Source organism: Manduca sexta, chromosome 8 (genome assembly GCF_014839805.1).
Source record: "Manduca sexta isolate Smith_Timp_Sample1 chromosome 8, JHU_Msex_v1.0, whole genome shotgun sequence".
NCBI lineage: Eukaryota > Metazoa > Arthropoda > Insecta > Lepidoptera > Sphingidae > Manduca > Manduca sexta.
Genome location: NC_051122.1, coordinates 11,254,017 through 11,280,946, shown reverse-complemented (window position 1 = coordinate 11,280,946; position 26,930 = coordinate 11,254,017). Strand labels below are relative to the sequence as shown.

General features: G+C 36.8%; 4 protein-coding genes across 4 annotated transcripts in view; 1 reads left to right on the top strand and 3 right to left on the bottom strand.

Moving 5' to 3' along the window:
- The window catches only part of LOC115440872, a 43,437-nt gene extending 39,973 nt beyond the window's left edge, over nucleotides 1-3,464 (bottom strand). Inside the window, exon 1 of the mRNA XM_030165366.2 lies at nucleotides 2,677-3,464. Coding sequence (XP_030021226.2) covers nucleotides 2,677-3,227 — 551 coding nt within the window. The 5' untranslated portion in view covers nucleotides 3,228-3,464. The remainder of the gene's footprint in view (nucleotides 1-2,676) is intronic.
- Nucleotides 3,465-12,396: 8,932 nt separating this feature from the next.
- On the top strand, nucleotides 12,397-21,250 carry LOC115440869 (spermine oxidase). The gene is made up of 7 exons (XM_030165361.2): nucleotides 12,397-12,527; nucleotides 13,460-13,630; nucleotides 14,389-14,598; nucleotides 14,954-15,161; nucleotides 19,590-19,783; nucleotides 20,165-20,536; nucleotides 20,820-21,250. Exons 2-7 carry the CDS (start codon nucleotides 13,467-13,469, stop codon nucleotides 21,058-21,060), a joined length of 1,389 nt encoding a protein of 462 aa, XP_030021221.2. The 5' UTR covers nucleotides 12,397-12,527; nucleotides 13,460-13,466; the 3' UTR covers nucleotides 21,061-21,250.
- LOC115440870 lies at nucleotides 15,490-17,753 on the bottom strand. Its single transcript, XM_030165364.2, has 2 exons — nucleotides 17,395-17,753; nucleotides 15,490-17,220 (listed from the first exon to the last, which is right to left on the bottom strand). The coding sequence occupies exons 1-2, from the start codon at nucleotides 17,723-17,725 to the stop codon at nucleotides 16,274-16,276; spliced, it is 1,278 nt and encodes a 425-aa protein (XP_030021224.2). The 5' UTR covers nucleotides 17,726-17,753; the 3' UTR covers nucleotides 15,490-16,273.
- On the bottom strand, nucleotides 21,242-26,301 carry LOC115440868 (histone H4 transcription factor). The gene is made up of 7 exons (XM_030165360.2): nucleotides 25,759-26,301; nucleotides 25,277-25,424; nucleotides 24,484-24,725; nucleotides 23,960-24,163; nucleotides 23,353-23,573; nucleotides 22,476-22,745; nucleotides 21,242-21,749 (listed from the first exon to the last, which is right to left on the bottom strand). The coding sequence occupies exons 1-7, from the start codon at nucleotides 25,984-25,986 to the stop codon at nucleotides 21,425-21,427; spliced, it is 1,638 nt and encodes a 545-aa protein (XP_030021220.2). The 5' UTR covers nucleotides 25,987-26,301; the 3' UTR covers nucleotides 21,242-21,424.
- Nucleotides 26,302-26,930: the final 629 nt, after the last annotated feature.

Below are 26,930 nucleotides of genomic sequence, written 5' to 3'. Positions count from 1 at the left end.
CGGTTGAGAATATTTTTTATCGCTCCATTCAGCCAACGGACGTCTGAGACCGTTAGCACCTGCTTAGATACAACACATCCTGGACGTATGTTTGCTATTGAAAATACAACATTCGTTTTTTACGCAAACGAGCCTATTATTTGATATGCTGCCATTAATGATATAAGGATTTGGAAGATGACCAGGATGTTTGCGCTGCTATCGAAATATGAAATGCAAAATATGTTAATAGAAGGAGCTCTAATCACCCCAAAATCCGCGTGAAACAGCGTAATGAGTGAAGAGTTTTATGTTAGTAAATTTTAGCAATAAATTTTTTCTATTGCCACATCTATAAAGTAGCCCCTTAGCCTAATTTTGACCACGGCGGCCAATCTCAACGGAGATCAGCCAGGAACGCAGGATATATTATAGTGCACAAATGTGTGCGCAATACACAGGTGCACTCTCTGTTCCTTCACTCTCATAGTTCGGTGAGAAGGCAAGCCGACATTACCGGAGAGTAGGTGCAGGACCAACGGCTTTACGTGCTTTAAGCTGCCACATCTATAAGACTTAGTGACGGTCACAAGCATCTTGGAGGACTAAATGTATGAATCAAAAATTGTCTGTAAAATGCAGGAAGGTATTGTAACTTTGACTTTTCGGACGACCAACACTTAAATCCCCCGTGATCATGAAGGCTGCATGCACTCTTCGAAACATCGGGAGAAAATAATAGTATAAAAAACTACGATAAAATCCGTAAAATAGTTTTATTTCAATGTATTGGAATCTGTTGTAGATCTTGAAATGTACAATTTAATTAAGATTAAGAAAAGAAATCACCCGAAAACGGTTAGTGAAACGATATGATTTAACGAGTTATCCACAAACAAATAAAAAACACAAAAAGTTTGTTTAAAGTCGTTAAAATGTACTAAACTCTTTCGCAACGTCCTTAATGGGGTGTTGGGCAACATGCGTCGCATGGGTGGTCCATTTCGTACGCAATTAAATAGATAAACAACCCACAATGTTATCGATCTGATTTCATCATGGTACTGTCCTTTTTCGATAAGTTTCGTAATCATCAAAGTAACGTTAACCGATTTGTGGATCAACGTCAGCAAGTAAGAATTATAAACATTTTACTTATTTGCAAATTGTTACTAAGGGTTCCGACATCTTTAAAACATCTTTTAGTCCTGATTTATGGTGACGTAATTACTAAAATTTCGACCTTATAGTCGTCCAGAAATTTTACACTAGATCAGAGTAATTGATATTGGTCAAACTACTTCTTTTAAATAAAGATCATGAGTGACCTTCGCTCATGGTGTATAGTACAATAGTCTAGATCCTTTCTTTCAAAAGAAGACTTCTATCCTGCATTACTGCATAAAAGGCACAAAAAAAAAACTTAAATTAGAACCAAAATACTTCGAGCTATATCATCCCATACTTATCGAAAAATTATTTATTTTTCTAGTAATAACTATAATGTTGGAATCTTTTGGAGTTCTATAGATCTTGACTTTAATATTTGGGTTGACATTTACCTCGTAAGAAACAAGTTCATCGCACAAACGAAGCCGCGTACATAATAGTTACTGAGAATATTTTATCTTAGTAAATGATGCTATAATGATAGGTGCGAAAAAATAATATTTATCTAGCTAAATGGTTACCACGAATTGTACGTTTTGTGTTAATTTATCTTTAAACAATTTGTGGGATTATGTTTATAAATATGAATACATTGCATTGGCAATGGCGACATTATTTGAAGAAAACACCTGAATTGAATATTGGAATTTATGTCGGAAACTGTGATAGGTTTATCCTAGAATGATATAAGCTCAAAAAAATGGTGTTCTATGTACGGTGCTTTGGGGATAAGCTTAAATATGTTAAATTCAATAATGAGAAAAGCTAATTCCCTGCTCATAAACAATCCAACGCTGAATTTCGGCTTGCAAGCACTGCTCAACACTGTCCAGTATGACACTGGCTACAATCCTTCATCTAGAACGTAGCGGGTATGCCTACTGCTGCTTGGCGGCAAATATAGACAAAGTAGGTACTCTGCTTTGTAACCCGGTCAGACTGTCGTATAAGCGAAACATAGCATCTAGCTTTCAAAATATAGAGCCTAATTTTAGCAACAGTAATAAAAAGGCAAAAGGTTTAAAAAATATGATTCATAGTAGGTATGTAAAGGAAAACTGGAAACTCAACAATCGGTTTGGTTGAATTTTTCATACAGTTACTCGTTATGTAAGAGATAACCTGCACGAGATAGGACTGTTTGGATCTGCGGCGTGTCGGACGCCTGTCGGCTGTCGTGTCTGATTGTCACGCGACGTGTTTGATCAATCCGGGGTAACCTGGTAACGTGCCTAAACACTTTTGGGCCGGAATAGGGTCGTAATTTGTAAATCGACTTTGATAACACGCAGTTCTGACTGGTTTGTAACGGAATTTTACTCAATCATAGGTATGGATTTTAATTCTTGAACAATTTAAAATTCTGGTAATAAGAGTTAATGAGTTTTTGAAATTTTAATAAAGTTTAAGCTGGAGAGCGCATACAGCAAGAATCACGTTGAGATTTATTACGCGAGCTTGCAATATTGTAAAATTCGAGCAACCACCGCTCTTGTTTGATTGATGAGCCCGTCATTCACGACTTACCGTCCGTTCGGCGCGGATGGTGAATGGACCAACTTTACAGCGAACAGGAACTGTATTGCACACACTAGAAGACAGCATAAGTTCAACGACAGTGTCAACGCGCACAACGCTAGTGTCACTTCGTACACCACTGCAAACTCCTCGGGCGCGCTGGTCGCCGGCGCCGAGATCTTCAACAGAAACAGCAGCGCTAGCAGCGCCAGGAGCAGGCTCACGAGGCATAGCAAGGCGAGAGACGTGAGCGCCTCCTCAGTGGCCGCCCTAGTACTCCGGTTCCTCGTTGTCGAAGGTCGCGGCGGCGGCAGCCCTGTCGCCGTGCCGTTCGCAATCTTTGGAGGTGAGGAGACGGCGATCGGCGGCACCTGCACTGGGTTGGCGGGCGGAGGCTGAGCGCCGGGGCTCACGCTGGCCGACGTGCCCCCGACCGAGTGCTTGGACGAGTCGAGCGTGGACACGTTGAGCGGGAGGTGATGGTGCGGCCGCCGCGGCATGTTCTGGTAGCGGTGGTCGGCATCGTTCGCCGCCGGCGGCCGCTGGGCATGTTTCAACATGGCGTACCTAGCGCGCCGTGACTCGCCATCCCGCCGACTGGTTTTCCGGCATGCGAGCCGGTTTACGTGCCTCCGCGACGGTGACGCGGCCGCTCGGGCGACGGGCGGAGTGCGACTGAGCTCGCCGCTCGGCCCCGCTCGCTACCTGCCTCGGTGCCTCTGCGCTTAATGTCAATCAGCCAGCGGGCTCGACGGCGGCACGCAGGGCTGGGGCGGCGCGCGATCTGCTCCCGGCCGCCGCACTACCACCCAACTAACCTTCCCTGACAATGGAATAATGGCACTCCGCAGACAATGCTCTAAACAAGTGCCTGTTGACACGTTTGTTGAGCACAATGTGTTTGTTTCTTTCATCTTGTCAAAGGTGTTTGTGTAAACATTTGACACGATTTAAGTAAATTGTAGAGTCGTGTTATAGTACCCATATACGATGAAATTTATTCGTACGAATAGTATTACTTATATTAACCGTTATAAAATAAAATAAATACATTTAAATCCATTTTTAAATGAAAAATATGTTAACCCTGTGATACTGCACAATTTCAAAACATGGAAAAATAGATTTCTAAATAGTTTAAACACAGTGTTAGTCTCAATTTGACGGTCATTAGTAACATAATGTAACTATTATAATACAACAAAATGCTTAATGCAACCATTATAGTACTTACATGGAACGACATGCCTAACACTAGCCTAATATAGACATCAAGTTAGTTCCCGTATTTCAACAATTTTGGCAATAGAGCGCTAACTGGTATCTGGTTTAGGGTTTTTTATTCAGATTATATTCATTTTTTTTTTTAATTATCCTGACAATATTCAGTACAAATACAATGTTATATACCTATGTACAATGTTATCAGTTCAACCCTGCGTCGCGTCGCGCTGTTCTGATTCGTTTGCGTTCCTATACTTTCAATCTTAGAGTCTAATATGACATCAAATTATGTACCTGTAATTTCTGCATAAGCAAAATGTACGTAAGTAACCACTTTTATTATAAATTAAACATAAATATACATTTATTTAATAAGTTAAATATTTTATTATTGTTGAAAGATTTATTTTATTAGTCTTGAAATGAAGATTAAGCAAAGAGGTCATCTTTGTTGGTCGTATTAATGCAATGATCTTCTGGCACCAGACTTATGAAGTCGTGTACTAAATCTCCGTTCCGGAGAAACTTAGAACCAGACGTATGTAGTTTTCATACCCAATATATATCTTATCATAGGACGGAAATCAGCTCAATCTCAATCGAATGCTTTAATCGCACATTTTACTATTAATTCTCATCACCAGAAAATTCCCTCCACGCATATTTATTTCCTTTTAATCAACTAACACGGAGTTATTAAATCCATTTAAGCATTGATAAGATTCGCAAAGAGCCACTTCACCGTCACCTCAGATGCGTGCGGCTATCTAGGAACATACGTCTAATGCTTAATGGCCATGCGTTAGAGATCCAATGCAGTGTAAAATATCAGAAGCAGTCGCCAAGGGTCCATATAACTCGATTCCTCTCGGCTTCCCTTAATTTATGTAGAATCTAATTATCATTAAAGCTTGACATTTACTTTGATTTAACTTCGCTTCCACGATCGCCATACCTGACGTTAACTTCCAAAGGGTCCATTTCCAACTAATATTAATAATACTCACATAAAGTTTCGCCTGACCTAAGATTCAAACCCAGTGCCTTTCGTTTTATACAAAAGCATATTATCATTACTGAGCTGTAGAAAGACATACATACATACGATTTATAAAATAAGGAAATTATTTATGATTTCGAAAGAAAGGGTGAGGTTAGGGGCTATCAATGTATGAATGCTTTGATAAATCAAATTACGTAAACGCACTATAGTAATGGTTAAGTCAATGCCCTCGTCATGAAGGATAGGTGACGACACATGTCTTTAACCATTAGTTAACGTAATCATCGTTTTATGTACGACTCGAAAATGACTTGATATGAGAAATAAAATGATAGAAGTGATTAATAATACTGTTAAGGAGATAGAAGTAGAACATAATGAGTATATTGAATTAGTGACAGCATAATATTCCTTTTCTATTTTATAACATTGCAATATGGCATAATTTTTTGGCTTGCCCGGCGTAAGCCGGGTGTGGATGTAAATCCACACCTTTTAAGGACCGGGTGCCTATCAAATCGTAGTCAAGCTTACCAGAGATTTTGGGTGTCCGTTTTTACACAGCTCGTAGAACTGATGGCCGTTGAGGCGGAAAAGTTCTAGAGTGGCGACCACGAACTGGAAAACGCAGCGTAGGCAGGCCCCCCACAAGATGGACCGAGGACTTGGTGAGGGTCGCCGGAGTCCGATGGATGAAGGCGGCCCAGAACCGGTCCCTGTGACACTCAATGGGGGAGGCCTATGTCGAGCAGTGGACGATTCCCGGCTAAAATGATGAAACTCTGAAAGATAAAAAAGGAAAAGAAAAGAAAGTACAATTTATTCGCACAATATACTGAGACGCTCACAAATATTTATAACAAGGTAAAAAAAGAACAAATAAATAATACATAGAGGGTTCAGGAAATGTGCATCCCATGATGCTGTCGAGAAGGTTCCAGTTCACTAAATGCTCTAGGAATCGGTTCATAAGCAGAGTATAGTGAGAAGCCATTTTGCAAACTATGAATGAAAGAATTATCTAGAATAAACTGGAATTAACATATCTGGTACAGATATTATTAACCACGTCTAAACAAGATCTGTTTTGCGTCATGTCTGACCCGTTGAAATATGGAAACAAAAACAAAGTCAAAACACAAGGTTTTAGACAGCATCCAGTGGTTGCGGCCTAATTTTTGCTTAAGAGCTGTGCATCTATTTGCTGGATATTAAATCTCTCATACAATGATTAGAAAACGTTTAACTAAATCTTAACATCTTTCTATTTATTCGGCACGTTACAAATTCTCAAATTTCCACATTCTTTTTTTTAAATAAGGGTTCGGCGAAGTGACCTCACTGTATCTGATTGTAAGCAAAGTGGTCCAGATAGACTGTTGACTAACGAGGTGAACATCCCTCGCCAGTCGACACAATAATGCCGGCCTGTTCGAACCAGATATACACAGGTTGTAGGGGCAAAGGGTCCATATACCCGATTCCTGCCGGCTACCCTTTCGTCATTTATTTAAAATCTAACTATCATTAGAATATGTAGACCTCATTTATACATATTATTGGTTCCTATATATTGTGTCAGTTTCTATATCAGAAAATATCACTCCTGGCCACTGACAGATTAATCAGTTTGCTTTTAGTGTTACCGTTTGTGAAATAGCTTCTGCATGTCCGTACCGATAAGATAGCCTTATTTACATACAAAGCAGGTGTGAATAGAAAAGGGAGCCCTTTTCAAATGCCAAAAAAACTTACTGGTTAATTTCCATTAAAAATGAAAGTTAATTTCTGGTACGTATCATTTTGTGTTGAAGTAATTGAAGGGACTCTATTAGTAAATAGCTTTTGCCTCCGGCTCCTTGGCGCGTAAAATCTTTCGGGTTAAAAAGTAGCTTATAGCAGGAATAATGCAGGTTCCTATTAATGCAAAAAATTCAAAATCGGTTTAGCAGTTCCTGAGATTAGCGGGTTCAAACAAATAAACATAACCTTTAGCTCTACATATTGGCATAAATGTGTTTTTTTCAGTAGCAAATTGAAAGTATCCATCGTCTAGGCATAAAGAGAGGATTCGGCTATTCATAAGAATGCCTCAGTGGCGTAGTTTTGTTGCGTGTGCGGTAGGACTTCCGCACTGAGATATCAGGTTGGAAGACCTAGCTAGGTTTTTCTGCTCAGTATTAGCCCGGAGTCCAGAATTTCTGTCTGAAATGGCGATAGGCTCACCTGCTATCACATCATGGGACAAAATGCACATGGTTAAAAGTGCGTGCACTATACACCTACCCCATCTAGAAATAAAAGGGATAAGTGTGTGCATGAGGCTTCCCTCAATTCCTTTTTGTATAAATAAAACTTATTAAAATTTATTTCAATTCCTAAAATCTGTGTAAACATAATAAATCATTATCTCTTTTTCTTTTTTTGAATTTTAAAGAGTTTTACTCAAGTATGGACAATGTTCATAAACATTTCTTTTTAAACATCGATTACACCATTTGCTTGTGTGATTAAAACTACAAAATTATTTGTAATACTTTTCCTTTAATCAGGAACATTTAAAGAAATTGCTCACAATACATCAATAATATTTTTTGTTTAGCCAACCAGAAGTATTTTAACTGTTATTTAAATCAATTTTGCTTCAAATACGTGTGTCAAATTGGTAACATCTGCTATAGAGAACCGAGTGAGGTTAATCGATTTGACCTGTTATATACTATAAAAAGTAAAAAGCTTTAACTCATATTTTGATGTTATGAAAGTTAAAAATGAAGAGTTTGGGAAGCCTCGATTCTAGAATATTTGGTTTTAAAAACCAAATTATCGATACTTCGATAAAAAATTTATCAAGACGAATCTAGTATACCCTTTCAAATAAAAAAGAATTTTCAAAATAGGTTCACTATTGACGGAGTACTGAGGTAACAAACATAAAAAATACACCACGAATTGGAAACCCCTCTTTTTTGAAGCCGTGCAAAAAAGTGACGTAACTATTACGTTTTAAAACCAGGTTGAAGAGACCATTCGTAACGTAAAATAAACTTTTTTATAAATTTGACTTACCTGTCGATTTTCTTTTCATACATCTAACCCAAAATATTCCCCTGGGTACTTCCTGTGCGCTCGGTCTCCACACCGAATGCACGCCTATGCATGGGGGGACATTTGTCGTAGCCTTAGGCACACAGTCTAATATGTATACCTCATGGTTGCTAATTCACATTGAGGCCTATAAGGGTTCGCGCACATTTCCTAATCTTCTCCCCTCCTCCAATCCTACGAGGTTTCCTTATCCTTCTCCCAACTTTCCTCTAGGGCCCTGCAGCCGCTAAGCCAAGGGATTCCAGTTTCCCCCGATGTAGACTGCGGGATCCGATACAAAAAAAAAACAAATATTTAAAGTATCAATTTTAAAAATAGAACCATTTACTCCCAAAATACTATAGCCATATTATCTGCCTACATTCTCGCGTACACACGCAGGTGACAATACAAAAATAAAAGGTCACTCGCCAAAACTAAAACAAGTGGTGAAAGAAGCCATTAGAAGAGCAAAGCGAATACACGAGTACAAGACGGTTTTTATATTAACACCTGCCCTCCAGGTGGCAGCACGCGTGCCAGCCTACGAATGGCGGCCTTTTATTGGCGCCAATTTATTGGAAGCCTTAATACGGAGTGAAAAAATAAATATCAAAATTTATATTATACAAAAATCGATGTATGTATGTTCCTCTTGGACTCCAAAACGGTTGACGATTGGTGTTGAAACGAACTACCAGAAGTTATTTGGCTATATATTATAATTAGTGCTAAGTGCGGAGCCGGGGCCGGCCGCTAATTATTTACGTTATCGAAAGTCCCCTAAATATATTTGATTATAATTGGGCTAGGTAATCTTTGTTTTGTCCCTTTCCAAAGAGGCGTAAAATTTAAAAAAACATATGGACAGATTATTTAATGTTCTTTAAATAAAAGAAATTATAAACGAAGTTAAAATCTGCCACTATCGTAAGTATGCGGAATTCACGACTTTCTTGAACATTCGTGGCTGAGTGGCTACAACAAAGGTCGTGGGTTAGATTCTCGTAGGACAATGTGGAATGCGCAGGTATGTGACCCGTTGACGACCGGGTATTGTGAAACTGAAAGTCTCTTGATATTTGATGGAAAGAAAGAAAGATTTTTTATTATTGCACACAAACAGTATAACGTGCACATAATAACAAAAAGAGAAGAAAAACATAAAATTAGAAAAATAAATGATACCTATTATGCCAACAACGGGAACCCTCATTCAGCTTCTGGCTAATAAAGAATATCATCACAGGAATTTACACTGTATTTTGTAATACACCCGTGCTATTAAATTGACGTTTTTTTAACCAGCTCGTGAAAGTGAGTACGATGAACATAAATCTGTTCAGTGTAGTCTAAATTTTCTTGTGCAGTTTTCTCCACTTATAAACTTATCTCCTAACTAATTCTGTGCAATATGCATAGTTGCAGTAAAAACGCAAATTAACACTTATTTGTGATTCTCTACGGATGTGTATGCATGCGCTATTGAATTGTGTTCTGTAACTGTGCCATTAAAATAAATAAATATAATATCCACTAATTAACAACGTTTGCGTGAACTATGAGACTGTCGACAGAATTATGCCAACCTGTCTCATTTATTAGAGCCACGCGTTTTATACTACTAACACAATATAAGTTACCACCGTCCTTTTGTCCGAAATCCGATGTTAAGCGACTATTTGGTATTATTTTTCTACGGTATTATTACAAATATTTTCTTTTTGAATATAAAAAAAAAATTAAAAATTACTTAAGTTCCAAAAACTCATATCCCGATACAATTCCACACCGCATCGCACTTCCAGTCCCCATTGACGCTTACTAGCCCGTTTTGAGACGGTAACCTCGACAAAATGACATACGATGCATAATTACCCCCAACCTAACCATTCAGATTTAGATAGTCTGTTCCAAACATAAAAAAAAATATTCACATGGGTAAATCCGGTCAGAAACAAATAGAAGAGCACACCATAAGAGTCTTGAAATATGATAAAAACGTGGTTATTAGGCAATTAAGGATATGAAAATGTTTTTGCATTCATTCAGTTTACATATAAGGCGTTGGTAATCTCTTACATAAGCGAACGTCAGTGGAAGATCGTTGTCCGAGGATCGCGGTAAAAACTTGCAAGGATCGTGCGGTGGCTGTAAGTTACTGACGTTTTGGGATAAATAATTTATTTTACTGGTAGTAGGTCGCTCGTATGCGAGAGTCCGCTTGGGTAGGTACCACTGCAATGTCTTTTTCTGCAGCCAAGCAATAGTGTGTAGTCACTGTTGCGTTCCGGTTTGTAAAATATTGTAACCAGTGTAACTACTGGACATAATAAGACAACATCCATGTCTTAGAATGGCGAGCGCAGTGAAATGCCAAACAATAATTTGTAATTCAAGGCGCTGGATGGTGTTTCTATTGTTTATGGGTTGTATCGCTTACCATCAGACGAAAGGCAATCTCGTCTCGTCATGCAAAGGTATTAGATAACATCCATAATCCACTAGTTTTAAGGTAACAAAATAGGACAGAGTCTTCACACCAATCACCCCTATGGTCAACTCTACCATACGAAACGCAAGAAGCTTTCGATTTATTTTAGTTTTTTTGTGACAGTGCCACATAGACCATGCTGACCCTATCAAGTTACAAATTAAATATCTACAATGAAGCAGTACTAAAAAAACGATTTTTATTATCACTGAATAGGTAAAGCATGGCCAACCGAGCCTGGGAGCCCGTTGCGTGTGACAACGAGGGTGGGTCTAAGAATGCTGCGCGGCTGGTCCACTAGAGACGCTATCCGCTACTGGACACTTATGCGGTTTGGCAACAATTCATCCTTTTTACTCCACAATGACTCATGAGTATTGATATTTTGTTTTCCTGAATGCCAATTGTAAGATCCAGTCTTAAGAACCCGAAAGATAAACCCGTTAGAATGTTCTCTTTAAAAAAATATAGATGAAGGTAGAAAAATGAGTACAGTCAACCAAAAAAGTAGCTAAGCAATTTTAAAACTTCGCTCCTACACATATTAACTTCAAACAGAATATGCATATTCTTTCTAAAATAAAGTAAAGTTAGTAAAAAATATTTTAGTGATGACTCTGGGCTAATACTAAGCAGAAAAACTCAAATATCACTTTGCCCGACCTGGGATTCGAACCCAGGATCTCAGAGCGCTGTCGTACCGCACAGTATAACTACGCCACCGAGGCAGTCAGCATCTAGACCACGTGCTACATTATCTTTTTATCTCAAAAAAGGCAGGAGCCATAACTAAACGCTTGCATCTAACAAAATCTAACAAAATACGAAGTTTTTCTATATTACTCAGCTGAGAACGTTAAGCTATTAGTAATACCTACGAATCACTACTTATGAGAGCATCGTGGATCGAGATAATTATGTTTACAATTGCGTAACACGATAATACTTATCAGTGTGTAATTTTTGTTGATGTTTGCACGTGGCTGCACTCGGCTACTTTTAATATTACGATAGCGTAATAAGGTCACAGTGAAATTTGATAACAGATATTTAGAAATGTATGTTTTTTCTAATTTATACAGTTGACTTTAATTCGATTTAATTTTTGGATCCGATTTTTAATTTTCTGCGGTTAAATATTCTCGCTGCTATATGCGTCAGAACATTAATAGCATAGATACATAAGAACAGCCCCACGACACATTTTTTTAATAAAATAATGCAACCGATGTTTTAATACGATTTTTCGTGTCGTATTGTAGTCCTCTGTGACAATCTTAGTTTCCTACATTATCCTTATAGATTACATTGATAACAAAACATCACTTCAATTATGCATGCACATAACATGCATGCTTATAGTGAGATTACTATCACTTCATTTACTTCAAGTAATATTATACTTTCATAGACTGATAATCTATAAGAATAGATACGACATATCCTATCAAATCAAACAAATAAATTATTTCGTACGCACACATACACATCGCTACATTGACATGTGTCTCAAACGTGACATATTTAAACGAACAAAAAGTTGTAGGCGGTAAAGCCGAATCTAAAGTTCTTAATATCATTGCTTTTAAATAGATAAAAAACAATTATAAACAGATAGCATCGACTGTTGTATTCATTATGTATGCATTAGTGTTGTTTAGTTTCACAAATTTGCGATTGCGAATACACAACTCTATTATTCGCAAGTGCGAATTATTATGAAGAAACGAAATACGCTTCTTAAAAATGGCGCCTAAAATATACAACAAGGTCCAATTATGCTTAATAAATGGTTAAATCAAAAGTAAACTGAAATGAAACGGACCGATTGCTCATAGATTAATAGTTGTAGATATCATAAAAACGTGTTATTTTTTAAGAACAAGAATATTTGTCGATAAACTTGCGAATATCCGTGAATAACAAGAGATAACAATATTTTCTACATCACTAGTGTACAGAGATATAGATAGTAGAATTATAAATATAGTCAGTGGATAATATTCTTGAGTATCGGCTGGGTTTTGTTGTGCAAAAATTTTATAAACTGGCGTAAGTATATTAGTATATTTTCTTTAAAACTATAAGTTTGCTAGCGGTAGGACATATTTTATATCCGCCCAGATAGCGACTACCATACACAAGGTATTTAAACCCGCCATAGTAGCCTACATAAGTGTGTCGCGTTCCGGGATCAGACTGTGTATATCCGGTTCCAACAAGCCGGCATAATTGTGTAAACTGTCGAGGGGTAATCATCTCTTGTCAGTCGACATTCTATCTGACCACACTCAACTTACCATCAGGTGCCGTGGGGTCTCCCCGTATAAAAAAAAATATGGTAATAAAATACAGTTCACTTTAAAAGATTATTTTTCTATGTTTCTTATTTAAAATAATACCAATACATCCTAGGGTAGTGGGACCGGTGTTTCTTAATTATCAACACTTTTTTATCAAGGAAATGACGGGTAATGAAACGATTTTTATATATGACAACAATTGGCCATCGCACTGGATAGCAGTAGGAAGATCCATAGTCTTTGATTATGTGTCTTCCTACTGCTGTCCAGTGGGAATTCAATGTAACCCGAGATAAAAAACCGCCGGTCTGAAAACTTAGCGCACATATTTGCTATCACAAAATTTTAAGAAAGAATTAAATTTTTTATTTATTATTGCGAATGTTAGACATTGAAATAAAACTATTTACGGATTTTATCGCGGCTAAATTAAATTATTTTCTCCCAACGTTTTAAAGACTTGCAGCTTTCATGGTCATGGAGAGTACGAGTAATTTTTTTTATTTACTACTTTACTATTATGAAATATATGAGCGCATTACATCATTTAACATGTGGACAAACTTGCTTTTTTGTCAGCTGATGCAAAAAAAAACATACAGTAGAATTAAGAACCTCCTCCTTTTTTTGAAGTCGGTTAAAAAAGTTACAAATTCATCTCCAAAATATCTCAACTTCCAGGCGAATTATGGACGTAATAGTGATCGGTTGCGGTGCGTCAGGATTGGCAGCGATAAGAAAGCTGCATGACGCTGGTCTCCAGGTCCTGGGCTTGGAGGCGGCCACCAGAATCGGAGGGAGGATACTCACCGTCGAATATTGCAACGGCACTGTAGACTTAGGAGCTGCCTGGTTAGTGTTTAGACTCCAAGGTATACTTACTAGAAATGATGTTTTGGGAGTTTAAATTCGTCTGAGTCTCTAAGTATAGGACTTAAAGAAAACAGAAAGAGGTAGCTTAGGAGGTAAAGAACAGAGCAATTGTTTCTGCGTTTCTTTGGGAAAATGTAAAGAAATTTTAGACACAGGAGATATGGGTCTGGAGCAATCACTGCTTGTGTACAACAAAATGTTGTTGCTGATAATAAAATTCGAGACTCTGTAAAACCATTGGGTACGTAATCTGTCTCTCTTTTTTTCAAAACAGTTGTTGTAAGATTTAACCCATTGCCTGTCCATAGTAGATATCTTATTGCTGTCATAATATATAAGTTTTAGATGATATATTCGGTACATAATATAATTTGCAGTTGTTTAAACGCTATTTGCAAACATTTTGCTATGATCTTCCATAAGTCACGTATGTTAATTTTATAAGGTTTTGTTAGGTCCTCAATGATACAATAGTACATTAAGACTCGACAGAAATCTAAAAAACTAGTTGTTTTTCGGAATAACTGAACATATGCGCTGTTCGAAAAATACTTACCGATTTTTCTCTGTCAATATTTGGCGCACACTGTCACTGACAAGGATGTCATGAAATACAGAATACCCACTTTGCCGCATCACAGTAAAAATAAACAATTTTATATCTTCAATACCATGCCAGAGTATGAAAATCAAATCCGTTTAAAACAGTATGTCACTCAACTTCAACTTAATTTCAGGTGTCATGGCGAAAAAAACAATATAGTATTTGAATTAGCCGAACCTCTGGGGTTGCTTGGAAAACCTGATGACTATGAGAACTATTTTATGATATCTAATGGAGAATTGGTGCCGAGAGACGTCTGTGAAGAAATAATATCCGTTTTGGAGAACGAAGTCTACGAGGCTGATAAAAATACAAAATCCATTTCGGAATGCGTGCAGGGCGCGTGAGTATATAAAATGTTATGTCATGTTATATAATATCCATATCTAAAGCTTTTTGAGAAGAATTACGATTGATTGTCGGTCCTAAAAATATGCAAAATTGTAAAAATATACGCATTACCCAAATGTTTGTCTCGACGTGGGATTTAAACCTCCGGTTATCTGCTGCTGTAACAGACAACTCATCGGCCGTAACGCCTCAGTCAGTCAAAATTGTTCATATCTGATCGTATTATTTATTATCTTTATTTTATAAATGTTTCGATTTATTATGAAATAACACAAGCGCAGTCATTAAAAGACATAAACTGCAAATATCATTTCACATAATCATATAAAAGTACACTTTATTTTTAGAATCAACAACCACGAGATCCTCCAAAAGGAACCCCATATAACAAACTGGCTTACGGCTATATATGAGAAACTAAACCATTTGGGAGGCGAAGACGACCCGAAGACCGGCAAATCGTTGAGAAGTCTGGAAGAAAGCCACATTTGCGAGGGGGAATTCATGCTGAATTGGAAGGACAAGGGATTCAAAGCCCTCCTAAGCGTCTTGCTGGTATGTATTGTTTTTGTAAAGGATGATAGAAGATGTAAGTGGCATGGTATATCATATGGTGAGTGAGCATGAACTTCTACAATGCCTGTGGTATGTTGTTTTTTGATGACCCAGATCACTTACAATTATGTCGATGGTGTCTTCGTATAAATCATCTATTTAAGAACATTTAAAGCTGTAATTGGATACATCAGCCATGTAAAGACTCATCAATAACCACTGACAACAGTTGACGTAATCGACATGGATTCATTCATTCATAGTTGAGGAATGCGGATTGTTAGGAGTCAAGTTCTATAGGGGGTGTTTCAGGAACGAGGAAATCAAATATAATCAACAAAAACATTTAATAACGATACAATATAACAAAACAAAATTGAGAAATATTATAGAAAATGGATCAGTATGATATAAAACTAATCTGAATTCAAAATTTATCATAAATAATTCTATTTAAGCATTGCAATATAATTAACTTAAAAATCGACAAAAGTCCGAGTAACTACTCAGTGCTACTGTTACTCGAAATCTAAATTTGCGTCTTCAAAGACAATACATTCCAAATAATTTGTTTGCACTTTTCTCTTTCCACAACTCGTTAAGCCATTCAGTGTCCAATTTTCTGCTTTCTTTTTGCCCTTTTAGAGAAAACTTCCTGCCTCTCACCTATATCTTGATCCAATATAGGACTAACGTAACATACTTTAACTAGTATGTTGCTGAAAGGATTTGGCTTAACTTTTACCATGGTTTTTAGGATCGGCTGCCTGCCCGATATCACCCCCTCTGGGGATCCCTATAGGGAACTGTAAAGCAACATTAACTGTAAAATTATAATATTCACTAAATGAAGCGGTATCATCCTTCTAAAGGGTATAATATCCATTCCTTCCTATGACTGGGCCAATATAAACAACTAATGTAGTAGGTACTATAATAATATTATCACTTCGTCGAGCTGATTTATTCTTCGATCTACAGTTATTCCTTGATCACCACCCTATCACCACCTTGATCTTTAATAACCTTCTGTCACCCATTAAATCTTCTAACGAATGTAAAATGTTACGACATAAAGTACTCGCAGCTTAAAATCTGCTTCTTCTAATATATTAATCTTCGACAAGCATTTGACGTATATCATTTAACACATATCTTTCAACGAACTCTTCGCAGACTTCCACCTGCCGTTCTTTGTAAACTGAACACTTGTTGGCATAAGCTATCACCGGTTCCGATCTATCTTCGTGCAAATATTTAGCATAAGTGTCAGGATCATCGAAAGTCTTCTCAGCAGTCTTTGGATCCATCAGCACGAACGGGAAGATTGTAATAGTTTCCAACATTCCAAACATTCTGCTTCTATTACACCAATCCAAGAACTCTTCTTTATCATATCCCAAATTTCTAATTCTTTCTGTTGTTTTATCGTCTAATAAGCTACAAAAGGTATTATAATAATGACGCAAGACTTCTCCTTCGTGTTTCTCTCGGAAACTCCTTGAAGTAGTCAAATACAGGAAAACCATCAAGTCAAAGGCTGGAGGGGCATATCTTAGACACTGAAAATCGACTAATATTGCATTTACTGGAACACCATTTTCATACTTAAACATTATGTTGTTCATCCATAAATCTTTATGAAGAAGGACGTTTACGGTGTCTTCGTAGTCTCTGAGACTATCACAAGCTTCTACATACAACACGTTTAACACACTCTCCAAGTCAACACTTCTGTATTTAGTAGAAAACGTCGCTAAGAAATTCGCTGTGAGCTTAGCAGCTGCTCGCAACCATGGAGATTCTTTGAATGTGGGTTCTTCCATGATATCGCCATAATCATTCAGTATATTGTATGGAACATTATTCACACACTTTTTAGACTCATAGTTCGCATATGCAGCATGGAAGCGGGCTAAGGAAGTAGCAGTTATCAAGACATGTGACAAATCTAAGGTGTCTAGATGATGTCGCGAGGCATATCCTTCGGCGCTGAGGTCAGGCAATACCAACAACTCATCGGTGTAAATGTATCCCTTAGGAATCCACGGGTTGGAATCTGGAAACAATCGTGCAAATCTACTTTAGTTACTTAGCGAATGCCTGACGTGTGACCACATTTTTTATCGTTAAGTATTAACAAATTTGTATTTCTACTATGGAAATAATTTAAAGAACTAATAACGAAAAGAATATAAAAATATACAGAAACATATAGTTCAAAACAACGTACCAAAATCCTCCAAATTTCCAAATAATGAAAACACCAATCGTTCCCTCTTATAATAATTATGCTCCGTAATAAAATCAGCTTTAGGTTTGTTATTCCTTGGCATTCGTTTTATAAAGATGAACAATGTGAATATTCTTCCATCAGCTTCGATATGCAGAGCACCCTTAATATGATCCCCCAGAAAACCCGTAAGCCCATCAGACATCTGCTTGAAGTCACTCCTCACTAGCCTCCATTGTCCATTACCTAACGCTTTTCTTATTATAACATCGACTTCATCTTCCGTAAAAATCTCAGTGAGATTGTAACACTTATTAAATTCACTGACCATCTTTCTTCCAAACGAAACACTGTATGGCAGTAGCTCAAATTACCCTTTTATAACATCCTTTATCTTTCTATTAAAATATTTTAGTCATTTTATTACATAAACAAAAGTTTTCGTATGACGCCAATAAAGACAGTTTTTAAAACGCTCGACATTGTTAATTATTTTAAGTAGCAAAGTAATAGTAACTGCTACTGTTAGCGTAAAAATTGATAACTCAGGCTAAAGAGGAATCCTATTAATAATATACATATGAAGGTGCGTCAAAGCTATGGATGTTTGGATGTTCGTTGGTCAACCGGTGACAAACCATTGAATATTTGATGAAATTTGCCACGAGGTTTCGTTTCAATGGAGCTTGCATAAAATTTGAACGAGCTAATGTTAATTTCATAATTTACTTATTGAATTTATATCTAGATAATCTTATCTGCTAATGCAAATTACTTAAATCCCTAAAACAAGAACATAGATAGTCGACGGCTTTTATTAATATTATTTTTAAGAAAGCAGATTGTATTAAAATTACATGCATATTAAATAATTTTAGTAAGAATACACCAAGCACAATAACTGGACAATTAACTAAAACTTCAGATATGCACACTACATTAAATGAGCATTAGCGACGAAAAACGCGGCGTGAAAAAAAACGCTGCCATAATCGTCATGTCATTCGTCCTCATAAATGATATCTTGCCTACACAAACCGATAAACGTATTTTCAATGACAACAGGTAAACACACTGTTGTGTAATGTTTATTCAGAACTTTGTCTGTCAAATCGACATATTTGTTCTGACAAATGACATCTGGTTTATTTACTCTATATTTTACCAACTTTAAGCCTCGATTCTGCCCGTTTTAATTAAATCCATTCCTTGAAGACATTTTGGAGGCATCCACCCCATAACTAGCGCCTCGTTGATGCTAATGATGAGCCTGTATTCTTTACCGCACCACATTGCAAATTTATTTTTGCAAAACTAACACAGTATCAAAATAGTTTTGTTCAGTTTCGAAATTATGTTAACTTATTATACATATTTAACATTAACATAATGTACATTCACCGAACATTACCGTCCCGAAATTTCCATCCTGAATAAAATTTGTTTTTTTCTGATTGATGACAGATTTATGACAAAAAATATTTTCATCGGCAAAATCAAGTTATATCACGCAGAAATAATGCGGGTTCCTAATAATCAAAGAATTTTCAGAAGAGGATTAGTAATTTCAGATAATTTACTACAACCCAAAAATTTACAAACAAATTTTCCTACTCTTTATGTAGTATTTTATATAAATACACGTAATAGAAAGTTTTGTCAAACAAACTATTGTCGGCATAGTATCAACAATGATTTATTGAAGTATGGAAAACTAGAGACCCAGATGTGACTTTTATACGTCATTTTCAAAGAGTACATTAACACCAAATACATAGTGGTGGTTCCTCGTTGTACAATTGTTTATGTGTCGTCTCGGGGCTTACTATAAGGTGAGCTGACGTATCCTTCTTTTCATTCTTAAATTTATTTAAAAATCACAAATCAGGGTCGGAGGACCAAATTTATGTCTTCGTACTTTCTTAATATTTTTGAATACACGCAAATAACGCGGCGATTGTCACGAGACGTGTTATTTGAAATAGGATTCGAATTGAAAGTTAGTTTAAAGCCTAGATCAAGAGATTAGTAAAAACTTGCTTTCTATAGGTGTTATACTTCATTAAAATTTGTTTTACTAACTCGCATTTACCAGCTTGATGTGCGAAAAGCCGAATTCTAACACTTCAGTTCCTCTCAGTATTTTGAAGGAGGTTAGCCTTCGACCAGTGGTAAATTAACCATATTTTTTTCAGAATCAATACCCGGATCCCAGCAAAGAGATACCAGTACAAATCCTAAGGAACAAAGAGGTTACAAACGTACGATGGAGGACAAGTCAGCCCGGGGATACCACCAACCCACTCGTGCAAGTCAAGTGCAAAGATGGCAGTCTGTATGCGGCGAAGAGTGTCATAATTACAGTGTCTGTTGGAGTGTTGAAGGAAAGGTATTTAATGAAAACTGCTGATAAATATCCAGAGTAGTAATAATATTATGACTAGGCGAGAAATCCACTCGCTCATGATAAGTAATCGATACGACAGCCCATAAACATTAGCAACACCATACAGAACTTTTGAATTACAAAGTACTGCAGCACAACACCGCACTCGCCATCCTGACAAATGATATGTTAAGTCTCATACCGTCCAGCAATTACGCTATAATATCATTCAACCGGAACACAAAAGAGTATGCACACTGCTGCTTAACGGCAAAAATAGACACTACGGTCATTCCTACCCAAACAGACTCTAGTATACGACCTGTCACAAATAACTGTGTAGAAAAATAACTGCTAATTTAACCAAATTCTATTCTATTTCAGACACGCAAACCTTTTCAATCCACCATTACCAAAAGAGAAATTAAACTGCATAAACAACATGCAAATGTGTATATTGGATAAAATCTACATAGAATTCACCAAGCCCTGGTGGTCGAAGGCTTGTAAATATCAACTTCTGTGGCGCGAAGAAGATAAAGCCCAGTTCTCGGACCAAGACAGATGGATCGCCGAAATATTTTGCCTCGAAACGGTTGAATACCAGCCGAATTTACTCCGGGCGTGGATGTATGGTAAAGCCGCGGCTTTTATGGAGAAACTAAGCAATGATGAAGTCAAGACTGGAGTAAATGTACTGTTGGAAAGAGTTTTGAAGAAGAGATTTGATGTGACGCCGGTTAAGTCGGTTTTAAGGTATTCTCGTTTTATCGTACGCGTATCCTTTATCAGTATAGGCTATGAAATGAGTGACGACCTGGGTTCGATTTACGGATCAGACTACCCCTATCTTTTGTTCAATCACTACCCCTATCATTCCATTCCAACGTGAAGTTAGCTACGCATTTTATATAAAAAGTAGAGTTTATCTTAACATTTTGACAACCAGGCTGCTGGCTGACAAAGAATTCCCTATAACATCGAATTTTAATCAATCCATGTTAGATGCAATCCTTTGATACAAACATTAATATCACAGGTCAAAATGGGGTTCAAATCCGCTAACACGAGGCGCGTACGCATACCGCAGTGTTACGACAGAAGAAAATGGCGGCGGGGCGGCCATCTTGAGTGAACCGCTGTTCCATGACAATGGGTTTCCCGTTGTATGTTTCGGAGGAGAAGCCACGTCACATCATTACCATCCGAACGTCCATGGCGCCGTAGAAGCCGGTTTTAGAGAGGCTGAGAGACTCGTGGAGAGTTTCAAGAAATTATAAAATATTTCTATATACATCATGATTAAAATTATTTAGATTTCAAAAATTCCTAATATAATATTTTATATAGTTCAAAAAAATATTTTGTTTTTGAAAATATAAGATTTGATTTATTTTATTATAAACACTATCTCATGCCCGTAGTTTTGTCACCGTAAGGTTTCTCGAATAAAACAGTTGATTTAATATACAAATTACTATACTGCTGATATTAAAATCATCTACCTTAGGTACCTACTATTCAGTTACAATGTAATCCTATATTATTGAAAGTATTTTAACAATCCACTTGAAAGTATACAATCACTTCGGTTCATATCAACATAGTAACTTGTATTTGTAGCTAATAAACAGCTTTGAAATGTTAATTCATAACTTCAGATCTAATAATATTCCCTTCCTCATCCACATCGCACATGACAATCTCCACTTTAGTTTTATCGTCTTTTTTCTCATCATTTTTTATTGTTTTTTCAAACTTTTCCATTTCTGTTTCATTTTTAAATGCTATTTCAAACTGCCTAGGTGTTGTTTCTGTTGGTTCTGCAGTTTGTTGTAATTTAAACTCAAATTTGTTTGTCAGCAATTCGTTTGGACCGCTATCTCGATCCACAATCTTCTTGAAAACTTCGAGAACTTCGTATCTTGTTGTTGTCAGTCTGTACATGCCATCTTCGCTTATTTGATACCTGAAAGTAGTAATGGTTACAATGACATTAATACTAAAAAAGGTATACTTTACTGGTCTCTATTTGACTACTTTTCTAATACACAAAATGCGGTTACTATTGGATAATACATAATAGGTAGTAATTAATTATGGGCATAATTTTATGTTTTAGGTATACTTTGGTCGAGCAGAGCCGCGAGACACTGCTTATATTTAAAACTAGTTTTTGTTTGCTGCTCAGGATGCTTGAAAGTTTTTAGAGATAAAAGTCCCGCTATATATTTTCGGGGGTGGAAAGTAGCCTATGTCCTTCCCAGGGTCTCAAACTATCTCCATACCAACTTTCAACAAAATCCTTTGGATAGTTTTTGAATTTTCGTCTTTTCTTTAGACAGGCAGACAGATGCGGTAGGGGATTTTGTTTCATAATATATTTTTTTTGATTTTTTTAAGAAGAATAATCCGTCATACATGTTTGTTGCGTTACTTTAACCGTTTACGCAACGTACGCAACGTAAACTCTCAACAAGCATACATTTTCTCCGTTTTTTTCAAAACCTTTCATTAATGCTCCGCTCCTATTCGTGATAGCGTGATGTTTCATAGCCTTAAGCTATCCTCGATAAATGGGCTATCCAACACTAAAATAATTTTTCAATTCAAACCGGTAGTTCCTGAGATTTCCGCAAATTTCAAACAAACAAACTCTACAGCTTTATATAATAAGTATAGATTAGGTCCATACCTAAACCTGCTATGCCCATGCGGCCACTGAGCCCCATGCTCTTTCACTAAATGTGTAGTCAATCTGTAACCTCTGGAGAAGATTTTCATATGTTTTTCTGGACACAAGTGACACGCGTATTTCTTAGTCGACTTCTTCTTCCTCAGTTTGCTTTCTGCATCTGAATCATCGCTAAAATCATCTGGGTCACTTCCCTCAGCTTTCTTTACAGCTTTTTCTTTATTGTGAGTATGGCGTAGATGTTTGCGAAGATCGGATTGTGTCACCGCCCTGTTGAAAAATATTCGTTAGGTTCCATTTTGGCTTTTTAAATGAATATGTTGGATGTGTCAAACACGGCATTTAATTATGTTTTATTTTACGGACGCGGAAAGTGACTTCACTGTACCTGATAGTAAGTGGACTGGAGTTAAATATAATGTCAATTGATGAGAGACGATTACCGTTAGACAGTTGATACAATTATGCCGGTCTGTTGGGACTGGATATACAAAGACTGCTCTCGGAATGCCACACACTTAAGGCCATTATGGCGGGTTTTAACACCTTGTGTATGGTTGTCGTTATCGGGGCGGATATAAATGTATAATATGGCATCTTCTAAAACGACTAAAATGACCAAATCTTATAGTTCACTGATATACTTTTCAGCCCACAACACAGACATTTGTAAATGACTGTAGTCTGTTGTTTTGAAAGTATATTATAAAGCAGCGGTCGGTGATTGTTTTGTAATAAGGCTTAAACATCAAAATAAATGTATTAAATTAAGAGTAAGCGCATCTAAAGCAGGGTTTCTAGGTTTAATGTTATACGTATGGCCTGCATTTAGTTAATTTTGCCACCTTGTGGCCGTTGCCGCTGTCCGAGTATGTACCGGTACGCGCAGAGCTGGCAGGCGTGCAGGCGCGCGGCGGCGGGCGGCAGGTGCCGGTAGCGCACGTGGTGCGCGAGCGCGGCCGGCGTGGGCGCCGACATGTCGCACAGCGCGCACACGTACGCCGACACGTGCTGGCGCGCGTGCTCGTTCAGCAGGTACTCCGTCGCGCACAGCGTGCCGCACAGCGAGCACGCGAACGCAGAGTTCGGATTCACGTTCTACGGATATATACAGATCATTACAACACATGATACCAGACCACCCCTTTTCCCCACATATTCAGTCTCATCGGGCACAAGCCAAGAGTCCAACCAAGAATTAAGGGTGGTGTCAATCATCAAAACTGTTGTCAACTGCTGCCAATAAATCAACTATACAAATATGGTATCCATATAAAATGTACGGTTTACACTTCATAAATGTAAATAAAATATTTCTGGTAACATATTATGTACTAAACAGGTATACATAATATGACAGTAGTAATGAAGATACACTTGATGAGCGGTTGACGATCAAACAAGAACTGACTTGGTACAATTAAATTTATATGTGTGGTGTAAAATGCCAACACAACACAAGATATACTGTCTTCCATACTAACCTGTCTCCTGAGATGATCACAAAGCTTCCTGTTACATGTGAAGTGGACACCGCAATGGTAGCACGCGATAAGGCGCTCTCGGGTATGAATTCTCATATGTATGGTGAGGAAGGTCCGCCTGTTAAATATAGCCCCACAACCTGCCCATGAACACTGCAGGTTCTCAGAATGTGCAATATGCTGTTTGATATGGTCAAAGAACGCCTGGAAGATAAGACATATAAAATTTATTTCTGAGTAGTATAGGTACAATACTGCAGAGATGATGAATTTATAAAGTCTTTATATTATGTTATAGAAGCAGGCTATAAATTTAAAAATTTTACATTAAAAATAATATTATCACTGTTTAAATGTGTTATGTTAAAATTTAAGTTTATTTTTATTTATGACATAACTTTCTTTTAATGCAAACAAAACATTAAACCCACCATTTTGAAACAACCTGTATGTGACATAATTTACTATAGCAAGCATGTCAAATGTTATTGTAGTCAGTAATCATATAGTATTAGTGCACATACCTGAATAGAACTATATTTCAGTTGACAACCAGTCCACATGCAGACATGTTCACCAATAAATTTCGGCAACTGATTTCTTTTGCTTGAATCTTTTCTACACCGCACAAGCTTTAGAGTGGCTCGACCGTTGAAGCCTATTGCTAGTAACTTCGCATGGTACGCATGAAAGTTAATATGTCGCACCATTTCATTGAAATCGGGTGTTATGTGACCACAGACGTCCCACAGACAGGCATATTCCACTGAAAATAAATTGTTTTTATGAGGTTAATTCTACCACCTACTTATGAATAAAAATGTTTGGAGAAATGTTTTGTTGTTTGCTTGAAATGTTATGATCAGATTAAATTTGGCATATGAACAGACAAGTCCTGAATTAAGATTATTGCTAAACTAGTTGAAGAGTATACTGGGGCTTGTATTCTAATAAAGGAATATCATGCAAGGAAACTGAAAATGAAAACCACAGGCTTTTCTTGTCTGTCAAGCTCTAAGTATGTAAGATATCTTTTAGAAACTATGAAAATGAGTTTAAGGCTCTGAATATTTTGTCCCATAAACATTTTTTATTCACATACCTAAGAATCATCTAAAATTTCAAAGGGCACTTGCTTTAATGGTAAAGGAAGCATTGTCACTAAATGTGTATACCTGAGAAGTTCTCTATAAGTATATTAAAGTGGAGTAAGACCTAAACCCTTTTAGTAGTAGACAAGCCATTGCCCAGCAGTGGGACAGTATGTGATACAGGCTGGTATTACATTTTTGAATCTGCATCATACAAAACACTCACCACTTTCATTTTTATCGACAACAGGCTTCACATCTGAGATATGGGTTTGTATGTGCTTCTGAAATTCTTCATAATCACTTGACTTCTTTCTACATGTGTGCCATTCACACTCCATATGCAGTTTGTCCAGCCTCAAACGGTTTAAAGGCTATAAAAAGTTGAAACAAATTTATATGGAATTGATTTTGAGGTTTAACTAACAAAATGTATTTTGTACATTTCAAGCAATCCTTCTGAAGTATTACAAGTTTAGTCTCTGCTAGTTTTTTAACCTAATTCTTTTGTAAAACTAACAACTTATCCATGATTTTTCTAGTAGTGTGGGGTGTTTACAAGTTGTGAAGTGCATCATCTCAACATCAAGTGACTTGCTCATAATATGATGTATGCTATAAAAGAAGGTGATGCTGAGCCATGGCACCAAGCCTTAATAATTGTAATATAAACCACAATAAAATGTATTCCATTTTTGAAATTCTTACCACTGCTTTGGGCTCAACAGAAGACTCGTTTACCCCTGCTGGAACGCTAGCTTCATCCTCCGCAGCGTTCAACAAAAATTTCTTTCTATCGGCATTCGTTTGTATTATAAACTGTATATCGTTTTTGTTTTGCTGTGATTTTTTTGTTTCACTATTTTGGTTTTTCAACCAGTCCATGCCACGAAGTAGTCTAACGCGTTTTGGATTTGGCTCTAAATCATCAGACATGGCTTAAATTTAAAATAACACACTAACAGTAAAGACGAACAGTAAAGACTAACTTTTACTTTTCTTTGTACTTCATAAAATTAGTAGAATGAAAAACACCACCACGATCCTTTCCATTATCATTAACTATCGGTATATAAGCAGTTAGTTTCTTGCAGACAATTATTTTCTTCCCTATTTCCCTTTTATTTTATCTTTGTATATCTTTACAGTGTGCAAAATAGAAATATCTATAAATGTTCATGTCAAAATAGGGATTGGATTATGGATTGGCGCGCTTATTATGAGATAGGTAGACTATACACTATACATTTTTTTTTTTGGTTTGAAGCTATACACTATACAACAATCATAATTCGCATGAACTCGGAAGGCTGGGCTTATACATCCGCTTATTCCTTTTCAGAATTCAGATCTGAATCCAGATCCCAGATAAAATTGAATTACCTCACATTTGGAATTTTTCTGTAATGAATGATTGTAATTTTTTTTTAGGATTGTCTTGGAAAAATATCGTTGGTGTTACGAAATTAATTATTATGTCGAGTTTGAAAGTGGTCGTATTTTTTAATTTATGCGAAGTATTATACGGCCCTCTTATTCAGGGCCCTTATTCTGTATGATAGTGTAAACGCGTAACGCAGCCGTGTCATGTTATCTTCGAGTAATGTGCGTGGAATGGTATTCTGTAAGCCAAATTTCTATAGTCCTAAACATGATGCGTTGTGTTACGTGCTTGTTACGCACTGTCAAAATAACGTGCGGGATAGAGAATAAGGCCCTTGGACTGATATTATTATTACATTTAAAATAAACATCTTTCATTCTATTTTTTATTTTATGTACTGATTTTACTTAGCAATAATTTAATAGTTTTATATACTATTTTACTGGTGCGGACTACGAACGGAGTGGCAAGAAGAAACAAACTAGTTTTTATTATC